Source organism: Rutidosis leptorrhynchoides, chromosome 1 (assembly GCF_046630445.1).
Source record: "Rutidosis leptorrhynchoides isolate AG116_Rl617_1_P2 chromosome 1, CSIRO_AGI_Rlap_v1, whole genome shotgun sequence".
Taxonomy (NCBI): domain Eukaryota; kingdom Viridiplantae; phylum Streptophyta; class Magnoliopsida; order Asterales; family Asteraceae; genus Rutidosis; species Rutidosis leptorrhynchoides.
The window spans coordinates 26,245,909-26,271,029 of record NC_092333.1 but is presented as its reverse complement, the minus strand read 5'-3'; the positions used below and the strand labels follow the sequence as shown (position 1 = coordinate 26,271,029).

The 25,121-nt window shown below is 33.3% G+C and overlaps 1 protein-coding gene across 1 annotated transcript; it reads left to right on the top strand.

Moving 5' to 3' along the window:
* Positions 1 to 18,961: 18,961 nt before the first annotated feature.
* Positions 18,962 to 21,979, top strand: LOC139849619 (heat shock cognate 70 kDa protein-like). Its single transcript, XM_071839278.1, has 3 exons — positions 18,962 to 19,181; positions 19,322 to 20,687; positions 21,886 to 21,979. Exons 1-3 carry the CDS (start codon positions 18,962 to 18,964, stop codon positions 21,977 to 21,979), a joined length of 1,680 nt encoding a protein of 559 aa, XP_071695379.1.
* The last annotated feature ends 3,142 nt before the right edge of the window (positions 21,980 to 25,121 follow it).

Sequence of the window (25,121 nt, the reverse complement as noted above, 5' to 3'; positions counted from 1 at the left end):
AACCTACGAGGTTCAGCCCTTTCTTTACGACTTAACGCATCAGCCACAACATTGGCCTTTCCCGGATGGTATAAAAGTTCGCAATCATAATCATTCAATGTCTCAACCCACCTACGCTGCCTCATATTCAACTGTTTTTGGTCAAGAATATGTTGAAGACTTTTATGATCAGTGTACACTGTACTTTTGACCCCATAAAGATAATGTCTCCCAAATCTTGAATGCAAACACAACAGCTCCCAACTCTAAATCATGGGTTGTATAATTCTGTTCATGAATCTTCAACTGACGTAACACATACACAATAACTTTCTTTCTTTGCATCAAAACACAACCAAAGCCCTGACGCGAAGCATCACAATAAACAACAAGATCATCATTACCCTCAGGTAGTGATAATATCGGAGCGGTAGTCAACTTCTTCTTCAGATTTTGAAAAGCAGTCTCTTGTTCATCCTTCCACTCATACTTCTTCCCCTTATGCGTTAAAGCAGTCCGAGGTTTCGCTACTCGTGAAAAATTTTGAATGAACCTTCTATAATAGCCTGCCAAACCTAGGAACTGACGAATCTGAGTAGGAGTTTTCGGAATTTCCCACTTCTCAATCGCCTTATTCTTAGCAGGATCAACTTGAATTCCCTTCTTACCAACAACGTGTCCAAGGAATTGAACTTCTTTTAACCAGAATGCGCACTTAGAGAACTTAGCGTACAGCTCTTCCTTCCTCAACAAATCAAGGACCGACTTCAAATGTTCTTCGTGTTCTTGATCACTCTTGGAATAGATAAGAATATCACTGCTGAAAACGATAACGAACTTGTCCAGATAAGGTCTATACACACGAATCATGAGGTCCATGAACACCGCAGGTGCGTTAGTCAATCCAGACGGCATAACAAGAAATTCGCAGTGACCATAACGGGTACGGAAAGCGGTTTTTGGAATATCAGTTTCTTTAGCCCGCAGTTGGTGATAATCGGAATGAAGATCAATCTTAGAATAGACGGACGAACCTTGAAGTTGATCGAACAGATCATCAATTCTCAGAAGAGGGTAACGGTTCTTAACCGTAAGCTTGTTCAACTTGCGATAATCAATACACAATCGAAATGAACCATCCTTCTTCTTAACAAACAGAACAGGAGCTCGCCAAGGGGACGAACTAGGACGAATAAAATATAGTTGCAATAATGAAGGAAGAAATATATGGAGTAGTCACATCGGTGGCATAGATATATATAAGGCAATTCTCTTAAAGGAGATAACTAGGATCATGGACTTCAAAGTAAATTTTCATTACATTTCTGAAAGGAAGACGTACGAAAGGTGTGATATTTCAACGAGAGTGAACTTCCTTGTACAATGAGCGAGGAAATCTAGGATTCATCCATATTCTTAAATTTATGTGCGGATGAAAAGAACGCGAACCATGGATTATAAAGAATGGCCGACTCCAGGTGAGATGAATCTCCAAAAATAATTTTGTGCACCTCAAAGTATTGAATCCTAGAATTGATGTTTACGAGGGTGTTGCGGTTAACAGCGAATATTGAGAGTAGAAACTCCTCAAACGGCCTAGTGTAATATATATCCATGATACCCACTATAACAACAGTTGGGGTAGAAACCCACCTAGCGCCTTTTCTACAATAGGGTGACCATCGAGTGTACCCCAGCAAATTGATTTATCGATCCGCGTTTTGGCCATGTCCAACCATAAGAGGGAAAATTTTATGAGCGCAAAGACTTTCCAATAAATTTTATAAAACCGGCATCCAAAGTGGTGTAAGAGTTTCTATCAATGAACTTAATGGTAAGTTTCATCCTTAAACGAAGGATGAGAAGAACTTTGATCCAAACACTCTGTAGAGTAATGCAAAAATTTGATAAAATCAACCAAAGGAGTTTTGAAAAAGCTTTAAACGTTTGATGTGACAACATAAACGGAACGAAGTTCTTAGTAAATTTAAAAGTATGTACAACGTGTACCATTTTATATGTAAAACAAATTGACTTTGTCAAACAGCTCAATAAATGAGTGGTTTTAAAATAATTTTGAAGGTATGATTTAGTATATACTAGCCAAAATAGGTAAGGGTAAATTTATTCATTTGAATCCATACGTACATATATGATTTTATAAATTGTATACATGACAAAATATTTCATTACTTCTATTCGCCCATAAATCTCGTGAGAACCGCCCAATTAAACAAATGTGTAAAACTCCCGATGATAAACAGAGTATCTGTATTTCAGAGGTTACAAGTTGAAGTAAGATCGTAGAAGATCGAGTAAAGGACTTGAATCGTCGTGCGACATTTGACCAACAAATGTTACGAGGTCATGAAAACCAATGAGTTAAATGTTGTTTTGACTATTATCAGGACATAAGTCCTTGGGCCAAAACTGTTCCCAAGCGAAGCTGTTGCTAACAAGTGAGTTACGAAGGATAGAGTATGAGACAGATAATCTGGTTAAAACGAGCTTCTCGTATATCAACAAATAAGATAATGAATATTTTCCCTACCCATGTAATACATCGGAATTTCTGAATGAGTAGTGTAAAAATTTTCTTTGACTCGCTTTCTATTCCTCATGTCACAATATTGGGACTTCTATATGAATTAACGTAATATAATCATGTTGGCCTGACGTCTTTATATTATACTAATTCATAGTTCCATTCCAATAGCACTACATGAGGTCAGGACACGCGATCAACCTCGAATTTCCACACAATTTCTCTAAAACGATTTCTTAAACAATGTGCTAAGGATAGCACAAGAGGTAAAAACGTCAAAAGTAATGAATAAGAGTAACGATGACATAAAAATGTCTTTGAAGTATCAAGAGTCTTTAAATGTTAAGAATGACATTTCCGGTTCGCAACCCCAAGCACAAAGGCACAACGGCACAAAGGCACGTAATATAACAAGAATGTTATATACCTAAACATAATAGCTGATATTGAAATGCCGAGCCTTTAGAAGTCAAGAATGACATCTCGTGTCATATAACTCAAACGTTATATACATAACCCTAACAGATGACATAGAAATGTAGAGAATTTTCAGAAGTCAAGAATGACATCCCTCGGTTTTACTAACCGAGGTGTTCTTATAAAAGATAAACTCTCATAAGAGTTGGAATATACGTTTAATCGGAATGGGAGTTCCTCCCGGATTCAGAACATAACAGAGATGTATGTATGAAAACAATATACATACCAATACGATACAAATAATCACATATAATAATATATTATAGGCTGGGCTGTAGACTAGACTCACTAATGCACCCTACTGACTCGAGGTAACAACATCAATGCAACCTAATTCCCTACAACCAGGGCTCTGATATCAATTGTGATAGCCCCGTCAAAACACTTAACGACTCCGTCACTTGGTCCCACAGCTTGATCGAACTTAAATGAATTTAACAAACGACATTGCACTCTTTTATTTCAAAAGTTTCCCAAAAAAGAAATATACCAGAAATATGTAGTTTAAGTAACTCAACATATTAAATACCAAAGTTGACATAAAATATTGTCAACAAAACCCACAAGATTAAATTATCCAAAAATTTTATGCAAGTTCAAAGTTTCATAAATGTTTAACAAAATCTGCCCAAATGCATGCAGACTCTTCTAACACAACGAAAGCATCAAACAAACTCAAGTACCTGTGAAAACATGCGAGTAAACTATCAACAAAAATGTTGAGTGAATTATAGGTTTAAATAATTGAATAAGCTTTAGACCACAAGACTTAAAATGTTAGAAAACGTAAAACATTATTTCATTATCAATGAGCCACCTGGTAACCACTTAACCCTTTATTTACCCTTGCCAAATACAATAATAATATACACTGAACAAGTGTATCTACAACAAAATACAAAGTACTAAACATTCCGATTATAAATTGCTAGCGCGACTAGCTCGAAATGGGGTTGTCAAACCCGATAGATCTATCTGTAGGATTCGCGTTCACCAGTAAAAACCAGTGATTACAGTTACCAGACTAGGGAATATTTTTGTTCAACTCATAACGAATAACTTAAATTTAATTGCCACTTGTGTCTAAACGTAAAATAAAATGCATGTAATCACATCCCAAAAATATACTTTGAATAGTATGTAAAAACGGGACTATAACTCACCTTAAAGCAAAAGAAGTAACCACACAAAAATGCGAACAGCAAACGAAGTAAAGTGATCAGGAATGATCACAACGCCGACCTATAAATAAAGCAGGTCGATATAAATAACTAACTTAGGTCAAGTCTTAGTATGATAGCTATGGTACATGTTGCAAGTAGACATAGAACAATACTCAACATGCATCGGTTTGATCGGAATAGCGTACGGACACACACTTTCTATTTTTAGAAAGTTTCTATTTTTAGCAGGTTTCCATTTTTGGAAAGTTTTTATTTTAGGAAAGTTTCTATTTTTGGAAAGTTTCTAAATTTAGATGGTTTCCATATTTTTAAAGTTTCTATTTTTAGAAAGTTTATAAGTTAGGAAAGTTTCCTTAATTAGAAAGTCAACAAAAGTCAACTGAAAGTCAAAGTCAACTGAAAGTCAACTCAAAAGTCAACCTTGGTCAAACATAGTCAACATTGATTTTTAAAGTATAGGTTATAATAATAATATAGGTTATAATGTTATTTAAAGTCATATATGTATAATTATGTCATAACATAAGTTTAATTAAATTAAATTAAATTATTAAAGTTAACATAAGTTTAAATGATATAATTAATATAACATATGTGTTTAATTAATTAATTAATTAAATATTAGTCATAACATAAGTATTATTAATTAATAATAGATTTTAAATCATATCATAGGTATTATTAATTAATAATGAATTATTAATCATATCATAAGTTTCTAATTATAATTATTAAATCATAAGTATTTAATAATTACATTATAATTAAATAATAACTAAGCCTTATAATAATTAAATGATTAATTAATCCTTATTATAAGTCTCATTATAATAATCTCATAATATAAGTTTAATACTTACCATAAGTATTTTTCATTAATAATAAAAGTATTATTAATCATAAGTTTAATTAAATGTTTAATTAAATCATAATTAATTAATAAATGATATAATAAATATATATATCATAAGTCTTAAATTAAATTAATTACTTTTTATATCATAAGTAATTTATTAATAATGAAATTCATTATTTATATCATAAGTCATAATTAATAACCATAAGTTTTAATTAAAAGTTCATCGGGTCATAACTTGAGCCCCGGGAATCAGTTTTCGGCGAGCCTTATATATATAATATATATCTTCGCCTAACCAACCCACCCGACACCTTAATGTGCTCAATAAAATCCCAAGAATAGTCACCAAGTCGTGACTTACAGCCACTAATCAGTTTGGATCTTTAATCCGCTCAAAAACGTGTTTTAGTCATAACGGGTGATCCGTGGCTCGGATTTCGATGACCCGAACATGAAAGTTCATCCCATCATCAATCCTAACACACTAGTACATCCTAAAGACTCTAAAAATGATCATAAAGTCAGCCCATACATGTACCAATTCGTTTTTACATTTTAATCTCAACAAAACACCATTTTAATCATAACTTATGTTTCGGATATCGAAATAACATGAATCCGGAGTCTAAAATTAATTTATTGATGAGAGACACTTTAATTTCACTTTTATATCAGTTATATTTCCAGAAAACAACAATCAAACCGCTGTCCCAAAACAATCAAACCGAAAACATGAATTAACGAGCATTTCTACGCATACAATCGACAATACAATAACATATAATCATCATACTACTAATATAACATATAAAATCAGTAAAATAATTGAAAAATAGAAAAGCTAGGGTTAGGGTTTATACCCTAATCGAGAATCAAGAGATGTTAACGTGTAGAGAAGAACGTGTAGAATTCGATTATGCAATTGATTAAATGATCCAAGCAATATTAGATGAAGATGATGGTGATTTGGTGCGGCTAGGGCGATGGCTGAAATGGGGAGGAGAGGGAGAAAATGAGATCAAAATAAGATAAGGGTTTGTGAAAAAAAAATGGGAATTTTCAAATGAAGTAGTAAATGAAAAAAAAAAAACACTCCCCCCTACAAAGGGGTTCGGCTGAAAATGGGATGGGGTGGGCCCTATAGTGGGCCAACTTCATAATTTGGATAATTGCTTTTAGCCCGAACGCCCGATTGAAACCCGAAACGCGAAAACACGACTACACGATTAAATAATCGGAGAGATAACAAATACGCGACGAAAAATATATATAAACACTATATATAAATATATGATATTAAAATATCATATTTAAAATAATTAGGACTTAAAAATCTCAAAAGCTCGACTGTTGGTTTGAAAACCGAAAAGATTAGCCGGATAAAAATCCCCGATTCGTATAAACGTACAATTTAAAATAAGAATACAATTATTCATTTAACACATAATAATTAATATATTATTACTAAAATAATAATATATGTCATAGAAATGACGTGGCACGAATAACAGTTAACGTTTCCGACACGATAAGCAAAGTCTATGAAGTTGAATCTCAAAATTTGAACTATTCAATTACCCTTCGATTGTTCTCAACGATTCGCGAACAATTATATGTAAATAGATACATATACTATAACTTGAAAACGTAACAAAGTGTTAAGTAAATGATACTGTGCATTAAACTTATAGGTTGGATTATCTGATTGATATATTCAACTACGGAGTTAAAAGATTTTGACAAACGATTCAAGTAAAAGATATTTACTGAGTCTCTTAAGGATTATGATATTATTACGGGTCTCTGTTGAGAGGTCCACGTTGATTTGAGAAATCATTCATTTTTAACGGTATTCGGAAAATGGTAAAGTGTTAGATAATGAAAGTTAGATAAAAGTTAATGGAGAACTAAACTGCATAATATTAAATTGGTTTTATTTCAAACGTGCGAGAACGTGTTTCGGTATAATAAGATTGGTTAATTAAGTGTACTTGTTTAAATAACACATACGATAAATAAGGAATATTAACTGTTAGAATTAGTTATATGAATAATGTGCGATGTGCATTTTATAACATGTTTATTAATATTGAAATTATATATATAATAATATGATAAAATATAATATTAACTTGGTCATAAAATGAATTGTTATTATATATATATATATATATATATATATATATATATATATATTAACAAATAGCAAGACGATGATTTATAGAAGTAATGACCAAAACACTCAAATGTATAAGTTGTACTTTGAGTGGTATAGTTATGGATAATTTATGTTTATATTTTAACAAAGGTACGAGTCACGAAACGAAAAGTACTAGTTTTCTCAGCGTACGAAAGGGCGTTCGAAAAACCAGAACCGGGACATAAGTCGAGTGACAATGTACAACTTATCGGAACAAAAATTACAAGTCAACTATGCACGTGAATTTAATATAATATATAATTAATTATATAATTTAAATATATTATATTTATATAATTAAAATATGTCGACAAAAAAGAAAACAAAAATTTGTGAGCTGGAATCTGAGGCCATGCGATCGCATGGCCACAAGCCTAGAAATCCATGCGATCGCATGGAGGCAAAAATCTGGCCTGATGCTATAAAATGGCATTTTGCTCGACACTTATCACACATATATTCTTATTATTACTCCGTATGAATATATATATATATATATATATATATATATATATATATATATATATATATATATATATATATATATATATATATATATTATTTATATTATTATTAAGATTAATATTATTATTAATCTTATTATTATTAGTAGTATTAGTACATAAAATACTACGACGAGGTCATGAGCGTGTCACTTTCAAAATGGATTTCGAGCGGGATAGAGCTAAGGAAATTATGGGTTATAACTATGGAAGTTATGGGTAATGTTCATGGGTATTATTTCGCAAGTTAAACCTAGTGTTTATCACCTCCGTTACGTCTACGTACTTTTCTGAAATATTGAATCACAATATTGATACGTAAGCATTTATATTTTATCTTTTATAAATTAATAGTGCATACATGTCTAGTGCTCGAGTATATATATTTATACATGTTTGTATGCTAAATTTTTTCGTTAAACAGTTTATAATGAATCCCGAATTAAATACAAATATTATTGGTAAAAGGTATATGATATACATGTTTTTGGAAAGCTGGCGAAAAATCAGTAACTTTTCATTTAGACACCGAATAGTTTCGATGAACGGATTAAAAGATATGATCAACTGAATTATGACTGACGTTAATTGAAATTGCTTTTGAATCTGCAATTAAGATTTAAACAACTTGTTTACGAGATTGATAAAATAGATTTTTGAATATTACCAACCGAGTAAATGAATCCTTATACAAGGTACGTCTCGTTTTGTTGAACTATTGTCAAAAATGACTTTTTGAAATGACTTTTGATAAACTTTTGTATGTCGATCACGAGCATTAGGATTATGATACACTATGACCTTACCTAGCTTGATAGACATTTATTGACCAACATATGTTCTCTACGTTGAGATCTACGATTATTTGATATTCCGAGTTTCGGTCACATTACGGTGAACAACTTTATGTGCTGCTAAGGTGAGTTTCATATGATCCCTTTTTAATTGCTTTTGCAATACATTTTTGGGCTGAGAATACATGCAATTTATTCTAAACGCAATGGATACAAGTACATACTTAATTCTACACTGAGTTTAAACCGAAAATCCCTTAGCTTTGGTAACTAGTAACTGCCAGTACATAGAATATGGACTGGTGGGCGCGAATAACAGTATATGGATCCATAGGGCTTGACATCCCCATCTGAGCTAGAGCGCTAGCCTTTTAACGGACGTGTGTTATTTGAGTTTAGGACACGTTGGTTTGCGTGTATTAAAACGAATGGGGTATTTATCATTATAACGTTAAAGTTTAGTTACCAGGGTGCTCTGTTATGTAGAATCTTTTGATAAATATTTCTGGATGAAATAACTGAAATCTTGTGATCCACTTTTATATACAGATTATGCGAAACACTAAAATTATGAACTCACCAACCTTTGTGTTGACACTTGTTAGCATGTTTATTCTCAGGTTTCCTATAAGTCTTCCGCTGTTTGCTTATATGTTAGACAAGCTATGTGCATGGAGTCTTATATGGCATATTTTTCAAGGAAACGTTGCATTCACCAAATCATCACCATCTATCTTATTTTGACTGCATTGTCACGGAAGTATTGTTGTAAACTATTATATTACGGTGATTGTCTATATGTAGAAATCATCAGATGTCAAAAACCTTTGATTTAAATATTCATTTATGGTGTGCCTTTTCAAAAGAATGAAATCTTTACAAAACATATCATATAGAGGTCAAATACCTCGCAATGAAATCGATGAATGACGTGTTCGTCCATATGGATTTGGAGCGATCATCACAGTTAGTATCAGAGCGTTGGTCCTAGTGAACTAGGTCTTGCATGAGTGTGTCTAACTGATAGTTGTTAGGATGCATTAGTAAGTCTGGACTTCGACCGTGTATGCATGTCAAAAGTTTTGCTTATCATTTTTGTCGGAAATTACCTACTTATCATTCCTAGTCTAGACACGTTTTACTGCATTGATTGCATGAATAGTGTATAGATAAAATTCATATCTTAGCGTATCTGTTACTGTAAACTTTTCCTGACATCTTCCGAAAATTTCTCCGTGATTTATGAAATTTGGTATTATATATACATATGTAAATTATGTATTGAAGAATACCAAACTAAATTCTATAATCTAATTCATATCAAAAATCATCTCCCTAATTATACAAGATGGATCCCGTATCTAGTTGAAATTCCTTAAACTCTGACAGCTATTTCGATATGGATATTCACCTGAATTCCGAAGACAGTGTAACCGGAATATATCAACCAATTAGCCATCATCTATTCTGGATGAATTGGGGATGGGTTCGTAATCTACTTAATCATTGAAGACAAGAAGAAGGTGATCCCTTCCATCCACCACATTCACCTCTTGGCGAAGAACCTGAAGCACTTACTGGCGAACCCGTTCGTAACACCATTTTCACCCTCATTTCCAGAACAGCTCGCAACGACTATGTAATATCCAATATTGTAAATCTTATTCATCCGCTTGTTCGAACCGCCGATCATCTCAGTATAATAGAAGAAGTCAACGAGCTTCGTGCTCGGGTAGTGACTTTGGAGAATATGGTGCAAGGATTACAAACACCAGCAGCAGCACCAGCAGCATAAACAGTACCACCGATAACAACACCAACAATACCATTACCACCACCAACAATAACATCCTCATCACACGCCTCAACATCATAATCTATACCTCGAATATCAACATCATACGCACCATAGGTACCAAGGAGTACCAACAACAATAACCGATGAAGTATTGATTCATAATTTCATTGAAGAAATATTCTGCGGCGATTATGTAATCTTTAAAGTCTTAGAGTGACTTTAAAGATAATCTATTCCAGCCGTAACCGTAAATCAGATGAGTGGACCGAAATGATAGAAGGAAGAGTAGAAACCCTGACCGGAATGGTGCACGATTTACAAGCTAGACTTGTTTTACCAGCAGCATCAACAGTATCGTCAGTATCACCAACACCGGCAAAACCTGTAGCACTACAAGTTCTGCCAATTTCATAATCACCAACATCATCACAAATCAACAACGCGTATATTGTATCAACGAGTTATGAAGTATTAACTCATTTTCCCTGAAGAAATTATATGTATATTTTATATATATATATGTAAAATTTGAAAACAAAATAAATCTTTTCGTACTAAGCTATTACATGTGAATCATAACTGGTAGGTACTACTCGGTTAGTTCATGTTACTAATATGCTATACATCCTTCGTGAATGACTTAACAATCGTTAACTACAATATCTGTTTCAACTCAATGAATTCCATTTCCTAATAAACCAAGTGTATTATTCAATTACATAATTGATTTTACATTTTCATTTTCGATGTACTTGAAACTTTCCAGAAAACATCATCTGTGCCTTGTAAGGTTTACAAAAATTCCACGAGCATCCACATCCTTCACCGAGGAATATCAATAAGAATAAATAATGAAGTATTAATTTCATTAGTGAAATACTCCGCGAAGATTAGGTAATCTCTAATGTTTTAGAGATTATTCATTTCTAATTCAAGACAAAAATCAAATGAGCTTAATATGATATTAACTCATTAAATCTGTATTACATCTGAAGAAAATATACATACAGATATTTTCATAAAGACTGTAACAAAAATTCTTTGTACAAAGTATTAATTGTGAATTTTTTTTTAACAGGTAGGTAATACCCGGGAAATATTTAAGTTTGCAATTAATATGTTACACTGTACATTCTTCAACTTTGATTCAAAAATTATTAACAATGCTCACAACGATATACAATCGTTTTCATACAAATTCAATTACATATTCTGATATTGACGGATCAGAATCTAAGTCATAACTCTGAACCGGTGACATCATTCTTAGATCTCTACATCTTTCAAAGCTATACTTTGACTTTAAATCTGTGCAAGATCCATTAGCATTGTTTTTACCGAAAATAACCTTGCAATTCCTTTTCAAAGTATCCAGTATTATCAACCGTTCAACCAGTCAACAACGACCTTTCAGACTTGTAATTTTGGCATATACGTTTTTGTTACTGGGGAACCTTTCATGTTTCACCACATTAACAGTAAATGTACCAGCAAATTTATTAATCTGTGACTTAAAGTCTCTCCGAAAAACCATTATAATTGTTCATTGAAACCCTATCATGTACTCATCCACATCTTGTAACGGTAATTACCATACCAACTACCGGGAATTAGCAATCAGTATTTCGAATTTCGCAGCAATTCTACGCCAACAGTTATATATATACATATAATGTCTATCTCCTATACTTACTTACTTCGAATGTGAAGTTTCTGAAAAACACCTTAAACCGCGAACTAGTTCTCGAAATTTTGAAAAGTACTGATGAAGCAGCAAAAACTGTAAACGATCTTAACAGTAAAAAGTTTGATGATAAAGAATAGTGTGTTGGCAAATCTCAGAAAAAGAAAAGGTTTGAAACTGGAAAACGGATTGAGCAAAGTATGAAGGAGGCTGTGGATAAATCACAAAGACGAAACCTGCCTTTCAAGAATCTAAATGATTCAGTATTTGCTGAAGCCATTAACGAATACCATGCTTCCTAATCTAAACCCTTACGGACAATATTCTTCATCATCCTCTGATATTAGAAATTCTAAGATATTATCATATCTTTCATTATAAATATCTTCGATATTTCTGAAGATATCTTCATAACTATTATCATCCAAAATTATTTATCTCTTCACACTATCTGTGTTACATCATAAAAGAAACTATTTTAGTTTATAATTTCTGAAAATTTCGAAAAATGGATGTTTTTGAAGTAGTGTTGGGAATTGAAGCATGAGTTAGTATAATATAATGACATTTGATCAACGTGATTATATTACAGTAAGTCATGCTGAGTTTCTAATGGAACGTGATAAAGGTTCACAGATCATACCCTCATCATGAACCATGTTACATAACTCTTTCATTCTATTTAACCTCTAAACATATCAAGAAAATATTTTTCTTGATGATTCGGTCTTTTTCGAGGTATTCTGGTAATTTGACAAGTCAGATTGTGCCATTACCGTTTCTTTCTTAGAATATTAATTATGTTCATTCTAAAATTCATACCTACGAATTCTGGACCATTATTCGCTTGACTTAAAGTCGGGAAGAGAAAACGAAAGCATGAAGCTCCGAAATATAATGAAAAATATAAAGCCCGAAAACAACCCCGAAATTACAAACCGTGTATATCAATGCATATAGCAATATAAAGACACGGGAGAATGAAAAACAATATAACCCCAAGGTAATAGTAGAAGAAAATAACCTCCTCTGGTGACAGATGAAAAAGAAGAATGAATGATATGATAGCCAAGAAAATATCAAGAATCAGAGCTGGATGAAGCATTTTCACAAATCTTTTGTAAGTATGAAATATGGAAGAAGATTATAGGAGTGGTGAAAATAAATGAAACGGAAGAGGTCAATTTATAGCAAAATTTCAGACATAGCAATTGAGGCAGATTACGCATTTAATCAAAGAAAATCCTAATTTTCTTAAATTCCGAAGAATCAAATCTTATTTAAATTATGAAGATTTTCTATTCCTTAAATTTCAGAAATCAATCATTACTATGTCAAGAGATAAGACGAATCTCTATTCTCCATTTCACTCTATTATGATAACTTCCCTCATACGCTTCGAGTAATTGGATTTTTTTATCCATATTATTCAACGGTGATAAAAATTCTATTTATCAACACATATTCGTCATGAAAACATTTTTATTGTTAGCCATGACGACCTCACTCAAATTTCGGGACGAAATTTCTTTAACGGGGAGGTACTGTGATGACCCGGAAATTTCTGACCAAATTTAAACTTAATCTTTAACGTTTCCGACACGATAAGCAAAGTCTATGAAGTTGAATCTCAAAATTTTGAACTATTCAATTACCCTTCGATTGTTCTCAACGATTCGCGAACAATTATATGTAAATAGATACATATACTATAACTTGAAAACGTAACAAAGTGTTAAGTAAATGATACTGTGCATTAAACTTATAGGTTGGATTATCTGATTGATATATTCAACTACGGAGTTAAAAGATTTTGACAAACGATTCAAGTAAAAGATATTTACTGAGTCTCTTAAGGATTATGATATTATTACGGGTCTCTGTTGAGAGGTCCACGTTGATTTGAGAAATCATTCATTTTTAACGGTATTCGAAAAATGGTAAAGTGTTAGATAATGAAAGTTAGATAAAAGTTAATGGAGAACTAAACTGCATAATATTAAATTGGTTTTGTTTCAAACGTGCGAGAACGTGTTTCGATATAATAAGATTGGTTAATTAAGTGTACTTGTTTAAATAACACATACGATAAATAAGGAATATTAACTGTTAGAATTAGTTATATGAATAATGTGCGATGTGCATTTTATAACATGTTTATTAATATTGAAATTATATATATAATAATATGATAAAATATAATATTAACTTGGTCATAAAACGAATTGTTATTATATATATATTAACAAATAGCGAGACGATGATTTATAGAAGTAAATGACCAAAACACTCAAATGTATAAGTTGTACTTTGAGTGGTATAGTTATGGATAATTTAAGTTTATATTTTGACAAAGGTACGAGTCACGAAACGAAAAGTACTAGTTTTCTCAGCGTTCGAAAAACCGGAACCGGGACATAAGTCGAGTGACAACGTACGACTTATCGGAACAAAAATTACAAGTCAACTATCCACGTGAATTTAATATAATATATAATTAATTATATAATTTAAATATATTATATTTATATTATTAAAACATGTCGACAAACAAGAAAACGAAAATTTGTGAGCTGGAATCTGAGGCCATGCGATCGCATGGCCACAAGCCTAGAAATCCATGCGATCGCATGGAGGCAAAAATCTGGCCTGATGCTAAATAATGGCATTTTGCTCTACACTTATCACACATATAATCTTATTATTACTCCGTATGAAATATATATATATATATATATATATATATATATATATATATATATATATATATATATATATATATATATATATATATATTATTTATATTATTATTAAGATTAATATTATTATTAATCTTATTATTATTAGTAGTATTAGTACATAAAATACTACGACGAGGTCATGAGCGTGTCACTTTCAAAATGGGTTTCGAGCGGGATAGAGCTAAGGAAATTATGGGTTATAACTATGGAAGTTATGGGTAATGTTCATAGGTATTATTTCGCAAGTCAAACCTAGTGTTTATCATCTCCTTTACGTCTACGTACTTTTCTGAAATATTGAATCACAATATTGATACGTAAGCATTTATATTTTATCTTTTATAAATTAATAGTGTATACATGTCTAGTGCTCGAGTATATATATTTATACATGTTTGTATGCTAAATTTTGTCGTTAAACAGTTTATAATGAATCCCGAATTAAATACAAATATTACTGGTAAAAGGTATATGATATACATGTTTTTGAAAAGCTGGCGAAAAATCAGTAACTTTTCATTTAGACACCGAATAGTTTCGATGAACGGATTAAAAGATATGATCAACTGAATTATGACTGACGTTAATTGAAATTGCTTTTGAATCTGCAATTAAGATTTAAACAACTTGTTTACGAGATTGATAAAATGGATTTTTGAATATTACCAACCGAGTAAATGAATCCTTATACAAGGTACGTCTCATTTTGTTGAACTATTGTCAAAAATGACTTTTTGAAATGACTTTTGATAAACTTTTGTATGTCGATCTCGAGCATTAGGATTATGATACACTATGACCTGACCTAGCTTGATAGACATTTATTGACCAACATATATTCTCTAGGTTGAGATCTACGATTATTTGATATTCCGAGTTTCGGTCACATTACGATGAACAACTTTATGTGCTGCTAAGGTGAGTTTCATATGATCTCTTTTTAATTGCTTTTGCAATACATTTTTGGGCTGAGAATACATACAATTTATTCTAAACGCAATGGACACAAGTACATACTTAATTCTACACTGAGTTTAAACCGAAAATCCCTTAGCTTTGGTAACTAGTAACTGCCAGTACATAGGATATGGACTGGTGGGCGCGAATAACAGTATATGGATCCATAGGGCTTGACATCCCCGTCTGAGCTAGAGCGCTATCCTTTTAATGGACGTGTGTTATTTGAGTTTTGGACACGTTGGTTTGCGTGTATTAAAACGAATGGGGTATTTATCATTATAACGTTAAAGTTTAGTTACCAGGGTGCTCTGTTATGTAGAATCTTTTGATAAACGTTTCTGGATGAAACAACTGAAATCTTGTGATCCACTTTTATATACAGATTATGCGAAACACTAAAACTATGAACTCACCAACCTTTGTGTTGACACTTGTTAGCATGTTTATTCTCAGGTTTCCTAGAAGTCTTCCGCTGTTTGCTTATATGTTAGACAAGCTATGTGCATGGAGTCTTATATGGCATATTTTTCAAGGAAACGTTGCATTCACCAAATCATCACCATCTATCTTATTTTGACTGCATTGTCAACGAAAGTATTGTTGTAAACTATTATATTACGGTGATTGTCTATATGTAGAAATCATCAGATGTCGAAAACCTTTGATTTAAATATTCATTTATGGTGTGCCTTTTCAAAAGAATGCAATGTTTACAAAACGTATCATATAGAGGTCAAATACCTCGCAATGAAATCGATGAATGACGTGTTCGTCCATATGGATTTGGAGCGATCGTCACATAAGACGACTATATTTAAGTTATATAATAAACATGTATAGATTTTAGAAGTCATTTTGGGTCAACCTGACTTTTGTTGACTTTTGCATGATAATCTCGAGCATTAGGATTGTGTTACACTACGACTTGACTTAAATTGTTAGACAGATATTGACCAACATATAAATACATATACTAATATAGGTTCGTGAATCCGAGGCCAACCCTACACTTGTTCAATGCCGTCATATGTATTTTTACTACAAAATACAGTATCGTGAGTTTCATTTGCTCCCCTTTTAAATGCTTTTGCAATATATATTTTTGGGGCTGAGAATAATGCGCTTCTTTTATAAATTTTTGATAAAATAGACACAAGTAATCGAAACTACATTATATGGTTGGATTATCGAAATCGAATATCGCCCTTCAAGTCTGGTAACCTAAGAATTAGGGAAATGGCCCCTAATTGACGCGAATCCTAAAGATAGATCTATTGGGCCTAACAACCCCCATTCATGTTTATGAATGGCTTTAGTACTTCGAGATTATTACTATACAGACGAGACGTCTGTGGGGATATTCTATGCATTAAGGTTAATGTCGGTTACCAGGTGTTCAATCCATATGAATGATTTTTATGCAGATGGCTATATGCATGCATGGTGTTTATGAGAAATGAAAATATGAAATCTTGTGGTCTATTAAAAATGATGGAAATGAATATTGATGATAAACTAATGAATTCACCAACCTTTTGGTTGACACTTTAAAGCATGTTTATTCTCAGGATTGAAAGAAATCTTCCGTTGTGGATTTGCTCATTTTAAAGATATTACTTGGAGTCATTCATGGCATATTTCAAAGACGTTGCATTCAAGTCGTTAAGTTCATTAAAGATTATGATTAAGCAAATGACGGATTGGGTCATTTATAGTTGGATATTATGAAATGGTATGCATGCCTACCAACTTTCGATGAAATGAAAGTTTGTCTTTTAAAATGAATGCAATGTTTGTAAAATGTATCATATAGAGGTCAAATACCTCGCAATGTAATCATATGTTATTGTATTCGTCCTTATGGATTAGGACGGGTCGTCTCACAGGTAATATTAATATTGCAACTGAATCAATATATTATAAACCTAACAAATACTATACAAGATATAGTGATTCATACAAGTCAATGGTGATTCATCCCTCAAAAATCTCCGTAAATTTGTGGGTCTATATAATGGGTCAATTATTGTGACACTCATGCTTATGAAATAGTTATATATGTATCTATTTAGTATTTCCATCCATGATAAAAAAAAATCGTTTAACTTCAGCTTCGTATGTACTTTTACTCATAATCATTTCTTATTACAACCCTTTGATGGTTAGATATGTGCAACGTATTATGAGGTATATTTATCTTATTGAATATATCACAGCCCTTTGCGGTTTATCTAATATTGTTTGCTTCAACCTAACAAATACTCTATTAAATTCTCTCATTTCATAAAACCCGCGAAATCGCGAGTGTTTATCAAATTACAAAGAAAGACATGTTGCTGTAGTTAAAACACTACGAACCTTGTGAATCATATTGCAGTCTTTCATATATTGTAGTAATTTTACTAAATTTATGTTGTCAATGTTGAGAGAAAACACAATTTCATTGATGCGTAAAGAGCACTCAAAGCCAGTTTTGGCTGCAAGAACATAATTATCATCATCATCGTCCTGGTTGCATATAGTTTTTATAAAGGCTTGAGTAAGAACCATCAGTGTTTGAATGTGTCTTCGGTTGCCTGGTCCTAATAGGTTGCAAAACCGTTGAAAGTAACCCTCTAAGCTAGAATTAACATGTTCCAACTGTAATATTATTTGGATCAACAGGTCAAAATTTTACAAAATATTCACTTCCATAAACTTTAAACAAAAAGGAAATACACACCAGTTATGCAATTTATGATGAAAAAAACATACAAGTATTCATGGTATACAAGCTACAATTTACCTGATTTCATAAAAACCGCGAAATCGCGGGTCTTTAACTAGTTTTAATGTTAAATTAAGGGATAATTAGTGAAATTATTACATCATTATTCTAAAGGCTATAAAAAAAACTCTGTTTAAAAACTAGTAGCACCCTTACAATGGATTAAATTAAATAACATACGGAGTAAATTGTAGGGGTTTATATTCTCTATGGTATTAAATACGTAAAAGAAAGAGTTATCCTAGAATCACGATCGTATTAAACCTAGGATTACGATCATCATATTAATCCTCACCAGATCTTTCGGTCATGAACCTATAAAAAATACATCATCGTCACCCTTATTCGGTTAGGTTTATTTAATTCTCCAACAAAAAAGGTTCGATACTGCAAGTTCTGTTCAGGTTTACAAAGATTTATTACGCTTTTTAACTGATTTTTTTTTTTTTTAATTTTGTTCAGTGAAGATGTCTAAAAGAGTTGGAGGAACTGCAATCGGTATTGATCTCGGAACAACATATTCTTGTGTAGCTGCCTGGTTTAGTAAGCACAATCGTGTTGAGATAATTCCTAATGAACAAGGTAACAAGATTACACCTTCGTGTGTTGCATGGGATGGCACAGATCTCTTAGTAGGTGAGGCTGCAAAAAATCAAATCACCAGAAATCCTAAAAACTCAATTTTTGGTAATTTGATCAACTATATATTATATCCTCTTTACTTTACTATTTGTAAGATATAGGACCCTAGACCCTAGTATCACACTTAATTTCACATACATCCATCCAATATTTTGATTGATAGTTCATTATTTTATAATTGTCAGATGTTAAACGTTTAATGGGAAGCAGATTCAATGACAGTAGAGTGCAGATGGACATTAAGTCGCTGCCTTTTAAGGTAATTGAAGGGTTCGGGGAGAAACCAATGATTGTATTTGAACATGAGTCGATAGGTTATAATAAATATTCACCAGAAGAAATATCGTCCAAGATTTTAAAAAATCTGAAAGAAGCTGCCGAAGCGTATCTTGGAACAAAAGTTACGGACGCGGTGATAACGGTTCCTGCATATTTTAGTGACCAACAACGACAAGCAACAATGGATGCTGGTGCATTGGCTGGCCTTAATGTCATGCGCTTGATTAATGAACCTACATCGGCAGCAATTGCCTACGGTTTAGATAACAACGGTGAAATAGATAGTCCCGATGTGAAAAATGTACTCGTCTTTGATTTGGGTGGAGGAACATTTGATGTATCTCTTCTCAATATCAGCGACGCTGGTAAGATTACTGTCAAAGCGGTGGGTGGTGACACACGTTTGGGTGGTGAAGATTTTGATGAGGTCATGGTCAATCATTGTGTTCAAGAATTTGAGAAGAAAGAAAATAAGGACATGAGTAAGAACGCAAAAGCAAGGATGAGGTTGAAAATTGCTTGTGAAAGAGCAAAAAAGGATCTATCGTCAACAACTCAAACATCAATTGAAATTGATTCCTTTTATGAGGGAATTGATTTTTCCATGAAAATTACGCGGGCAAAATTTGAAGAGCTAAATGCACGTTTCTTCGTGAAGTGCCTTGAGCATGTAGAAAAGTGTTTGAGAGATGGGAATATGCACAAGAATGACGTTGACGACGTGGTAATTGTTGGGGGGTCAACTCGGATCCCAAAGGTACAACAGATGCTAACAGAGTTCTTTGACGGAAAGCCTCTTTGCAAGAGCATTAATGCGGATGAAGCTGTCGCATATGGTGCTGCAGTGTTGGCTGCAAAATTAAGCGGTATTGGGAACAAAAAGGTGCAAGAGTTGATAATGTTAGATGTGACCCCTTTATCTCTTGGCATCAAAATTAGTGTAAAGGATAAGTATGCCTCACGTGTAAATGATATGTGCGTTATGATCCCTAAAAACACACCTATACCTACTGTTAAGGAGCTTGTATTTTGTACAGCATATGACAACCAAGAAAATGTGGAAGTTAATGTATATCAGGGAGAGAGCACCGAAACTAGAGAAAACATCTTCCTTTGTTCACTCTATATAGATGGAATTCCAGCAGCCCCTGCACATATGATAAGTGTCACAGTTTGCTTTAACATAGATGCTAATGGTATTCTAAACGTCTCAGCTGAGGTGAAACCTACTGGTAATAAAAAAAGTATGAGTGTTTCAATATATACCAGAAGGTATGTTTAAAAACTTGTCTAATCTTTATTAGGAAATATAACCACTGATGAAATATCTACTTGTAATGTATTTTTCAATGTTTCTAATCGATTCTATGCTATTGGAAAATATCTTGTCTAGTACAAAAGTTATATTAAATCAAATCAAGTATGGGACTATGGGAGTACACAAATTACTATTTGTCCAATATTTTGCTTTGTTATGAAACATATCTTGTGCTGGTCTTTCTAACTAATTCGCGGAACGGCTTCTCCACCGGCCTTTAAGTGCAGAACTGAAAATTGGATTTATAATTTTATGATTTTGGAGTAGTTGTTGTTATTATTATTATTGTCATGATTTATACGTCGTCATTGCTATCCTGATCATGGGAGCCCATGTATATTTTGATATTTGTGATATTGTTATTGTTGATGAGCAAGGGTCTGCTAAATTGGAAGAGTAATAGTAATGAAAAGCTGATGTATATGTTTGACTTTTTGTGGTCAAACTGTAAAAAGAATTACCGATATATGATTTTGGGAATTGGGTCAATTTTTATATGGATGTCCTTTGGCTTGAAGGTTCTTTCTAGTTTTTGGATAATTATGCCAAAACTTTGGATGTTTTGGACGTGGGAAAATGTTTGTAGAAATTGGGTCAGAATGACAATTGACCAAAGTGATACTACTGGTTGGGATGTTCATGGAATAATGGATTAAATGAAGTATCATATTAGCTACACTAATTTCGACTTAAATAAAGTAATACTACGTATTAAAATATATGAGTAACTATTATTTTTTTTTTTTTTTTTTTTTTATGATTTAATACAAATATAAGGAAAAATCTAGTTGTGTTCGTTAATTGGTTACGATTACAAACTTGTGTATATCGAATCATCACCCTAACTAGTAAATATTGAGACATGTATAAAAGAACTTATCTTAAAGAATTACTATTAGAATCTTTCAAAATAATCAAATATTAGTATAAGTTCTTAGTAATTATTATTTTACTTTTAATAAATAAAAAGTTAGAGTGGTTGCAAGAAATATATGATACTATAGATGGACATGGAGACATGGGCGGATGCGATGTTCATGGATTAGGAGACACCACTAATATATATTTTTTAGTGTAAAATATTTTTTAAATTGTATAAGACATCATTAATATACTTTTTAATTTTTTTTTTTTTTTTTTTAAATTGTTTAGGACACTACTAAATTTAACTACTCAGACTCCGTACATTTTACGAATGTGTAGTTTGAGTCCATTAAATTATAATGCTGAAATCGCCAGTGGATAGAGATAAAGATATACGAGTCCTTTTACAATGCAGTTGTCTAAATTAGTTATTTAAGTTTACTGACAACAAAAAATGAAATTCTCACTACAATTAACTATGTTATTCCGTCATTGATAATGTTATGGTAGAGGTTTATAGATATCACCATTACGTTACATGGCTTTGTTAGTGTTTTAGTTATGTTATTATTGTAAAATGATTGTAAAATGATTGGGATGTACACTAAGAGTGCTCCTTTCGGTGGCTTCCTCAATTACGCCCTCTTCGCCGCCCTGCAGCACCAGATGGCACCACCCCGCCCTCAAACCCGCCTTGCTCTGCCGCCCTGGTTTCTTTCTTTCTTAAGCACAATGGAGAGCGGGATGTTGTGCAATATGTGTAATAAAAAACTTGTACAATTACCTTTTATACTTGTACATTGATATAAAAGTGGTATGTTATGGTTTTAAGTGTTTAGTCCTAGGTAAGTCTTGGTAAGGAGGTGTTAATGTGGTGGCTAGTCTCGTGAGGAAGTACTGTCATGGTTGAAAGCGCTCTAATAAGTAACAACTAATTCATCTCTTTGACTATGTTCATCATAATTTGTACATATTCGTTTTTATCTAAACCATCACCATCATATAAAAGCTTTTGGATATCGGTAATTGTAATGTTTGCATTATCTTTACGTTTTGGGAAACAACGTCGTCTAATCGGTGGTGTTTCTACATCATAACTTCTTGGAATGTAATGTGTCATGTCCGTGCGACGACTAAACCTAAACCCCGTGATGAGACAAAATTCCCGCCTACTAAATCTAATTTTGAAATTCGGACGGAAACTAAACCATATTTCCTCATCATCAGCTTGGTACTTTTCGTCTATTCCTATCGGCCGCTCACTCTTTCTTTGGAGCATTGCATGTACAAGGCCCGGATCATTGCCCGTGTAAGAAAGATCTAGCCAAGGACCAAAACAAGTTCCCCTAAAAAAATTTTGTTGATTTTCAGTCATTAATGCCTTTAGTTGAGGTATAACATTCAACATATTCTTCATCGTCAACTTCGCCTCAACATATCCCTGAAACAGACAGTTTTTCAGCAAAAAAGTACAGGCGCAAGGACGCAAGTAGTACCTTGCGTCTGGTTAATCACACAGGCGCAAGGACGCAAGACATGCCTTGCGCCAGTTACTTCGGACAAGCGCAAGGACGTAAGACGTTCCTTGCGCCTATACCAGATTCTAGTTTTTATGCCCTAAAACACTCGTGTTCCAGTTTAAACAATATGTTAGTTTCCAAAGACCGGGAGTTTTGCATTAGTTTAAGTGAGTTTTGATTCACCAAGCTCGCTGAAGCATTTCATCGAACACTTGGTGTGCAACAAAACTTATAAATCAATTTCGACATAAAACATGAGTAATCGAACGAGAATAGTTAAAAGGTTACACTTACCTGTTCTTGTGACATCTTGATAGAGTTTTTTGTCCGTTTTTTTCTCTTCCTTTTTCTCAATACGCGTATCGTGGTGGTGTTGGTGATGGTGATGGTAATGGTGGCGGAGAAGATGATGTACTGATGGTGGTGGTGCTGGTGATGGTCGTGGTGGTGGTGATGTAGTGGTGATTATCAGAAGAAGGGTCGCAAGGGTAGACGGGTCGCAAGGGGGTCGCAAGTGCAAGATTCTTCGTAATCGTCGTCGGGCGTGTAAGACCCGAATATTTTATTGTACTTATGTGTGTATAAGTTATTCAAGTTGTGGGGTTTAGGTTGTATTTAATTAAAAGGCAAAAGAAGCTGAACTGGGCATTTGGCGCGCCGCGCGGCCTTATGGCGCGCTGCGCCATTACGGGCTGACAGCTCACTTTGTTTTTAATTAGATATTTTGAGGGCAATTGGGTAAATTCACTTGAGGGCCGACCTTAAGGCCCTAGATCAGTTTTGGGGAGCCTCATAACTCCATTTTCATCTACTTCACTTCTTCCAATTTAGTTTCTAGAGAGAGAGAGATTCTTAGTGAGGGAAAGCTTGAATCAAGGAAGAAGGAGGCGATTTCGGATCAAAGTGCGGGTATTAAAGTTGTCCATCTTTCCTCTAGCTACGTTTTGATCATAGTGGTATGCTCTAATCTTGATTTCCTTATTTAATTTGTGAAAGGGTTAGAGTTAGGGTTAATGATGAACTTAAAACCCATTTGTGGGTAAATGGGGTGTTTTTGGATGAATTTGGGTCATGAAGACTCAAAGATGACTAACTAGGGTTTTCAAGTGTTAGATTGATGATTATGAACTTAATTGGTTAGTTAAAGTACTAGAACACTTTAATGATATGTAAATGAGTGTTATTGGGTATGGATGACCCAAATGGGTGTGTTGACTTTGAAATGGGTCAAATGAGTCTTTAATGACCTAAGCGACCTAGCAAGTATGAAAATGAGTTAGCCTTGTGACCTAAGTGTGTTTTAAACCCATCTTGACGAATGATTAGGGTTTTGGTGTGTGTTGACCCAATTTAGGGTTAAGGGTGCAAATGGGTTGAAATTGCACATTGGGTCAAAATGGCTTAGAATGGTGAAAGGGTTTGGTTGACCGACTTGAGTTTGCATTTGATTATATGTATAATGTGATAGGTACGTTACTTTGAGGTTTCGCAAGCTCGGGTATCTTTTCACAAGACTTTGAGGTGAGTGGAATAATTATATGCGTATGTATATAATGTATCTATTTGTTGTAGCGTGAAATGTGTAGTGTCGAGGTGCTTAGACACCATGTTTCACGTGAAGAGTGTAGCATCGAGGTGTTAAGATGCCACCTAGGAGTGTAGTGTCGAGGTGTTAAGACACCACTCCGTAAATTAATGAGTGATGCATCTAGGTGTTAAGATGCCACTCGGGGTGATGTGCCGAGGTGTTAAGGTGCCACCCTAGGGGTTAGTGGTGCGAGGTGTTAAGTGCCCTAACGGATGTTGTGAACACCGATGGCGTTTTCGCGAGCGTCGTTCCCTTGTACTATTGGTTAACCATGGTTATTTGTGTGGTAAGCATATTATATTATTTGAGTTATATTTATATGCGGTTGTTATGCTAGCTTGTGGTATTGGAGGTTTATAGCTTGTAATTGCGACGATAAGCTAATTGTGTTTGTTAGCATGTTTGCGGTTTGTGTA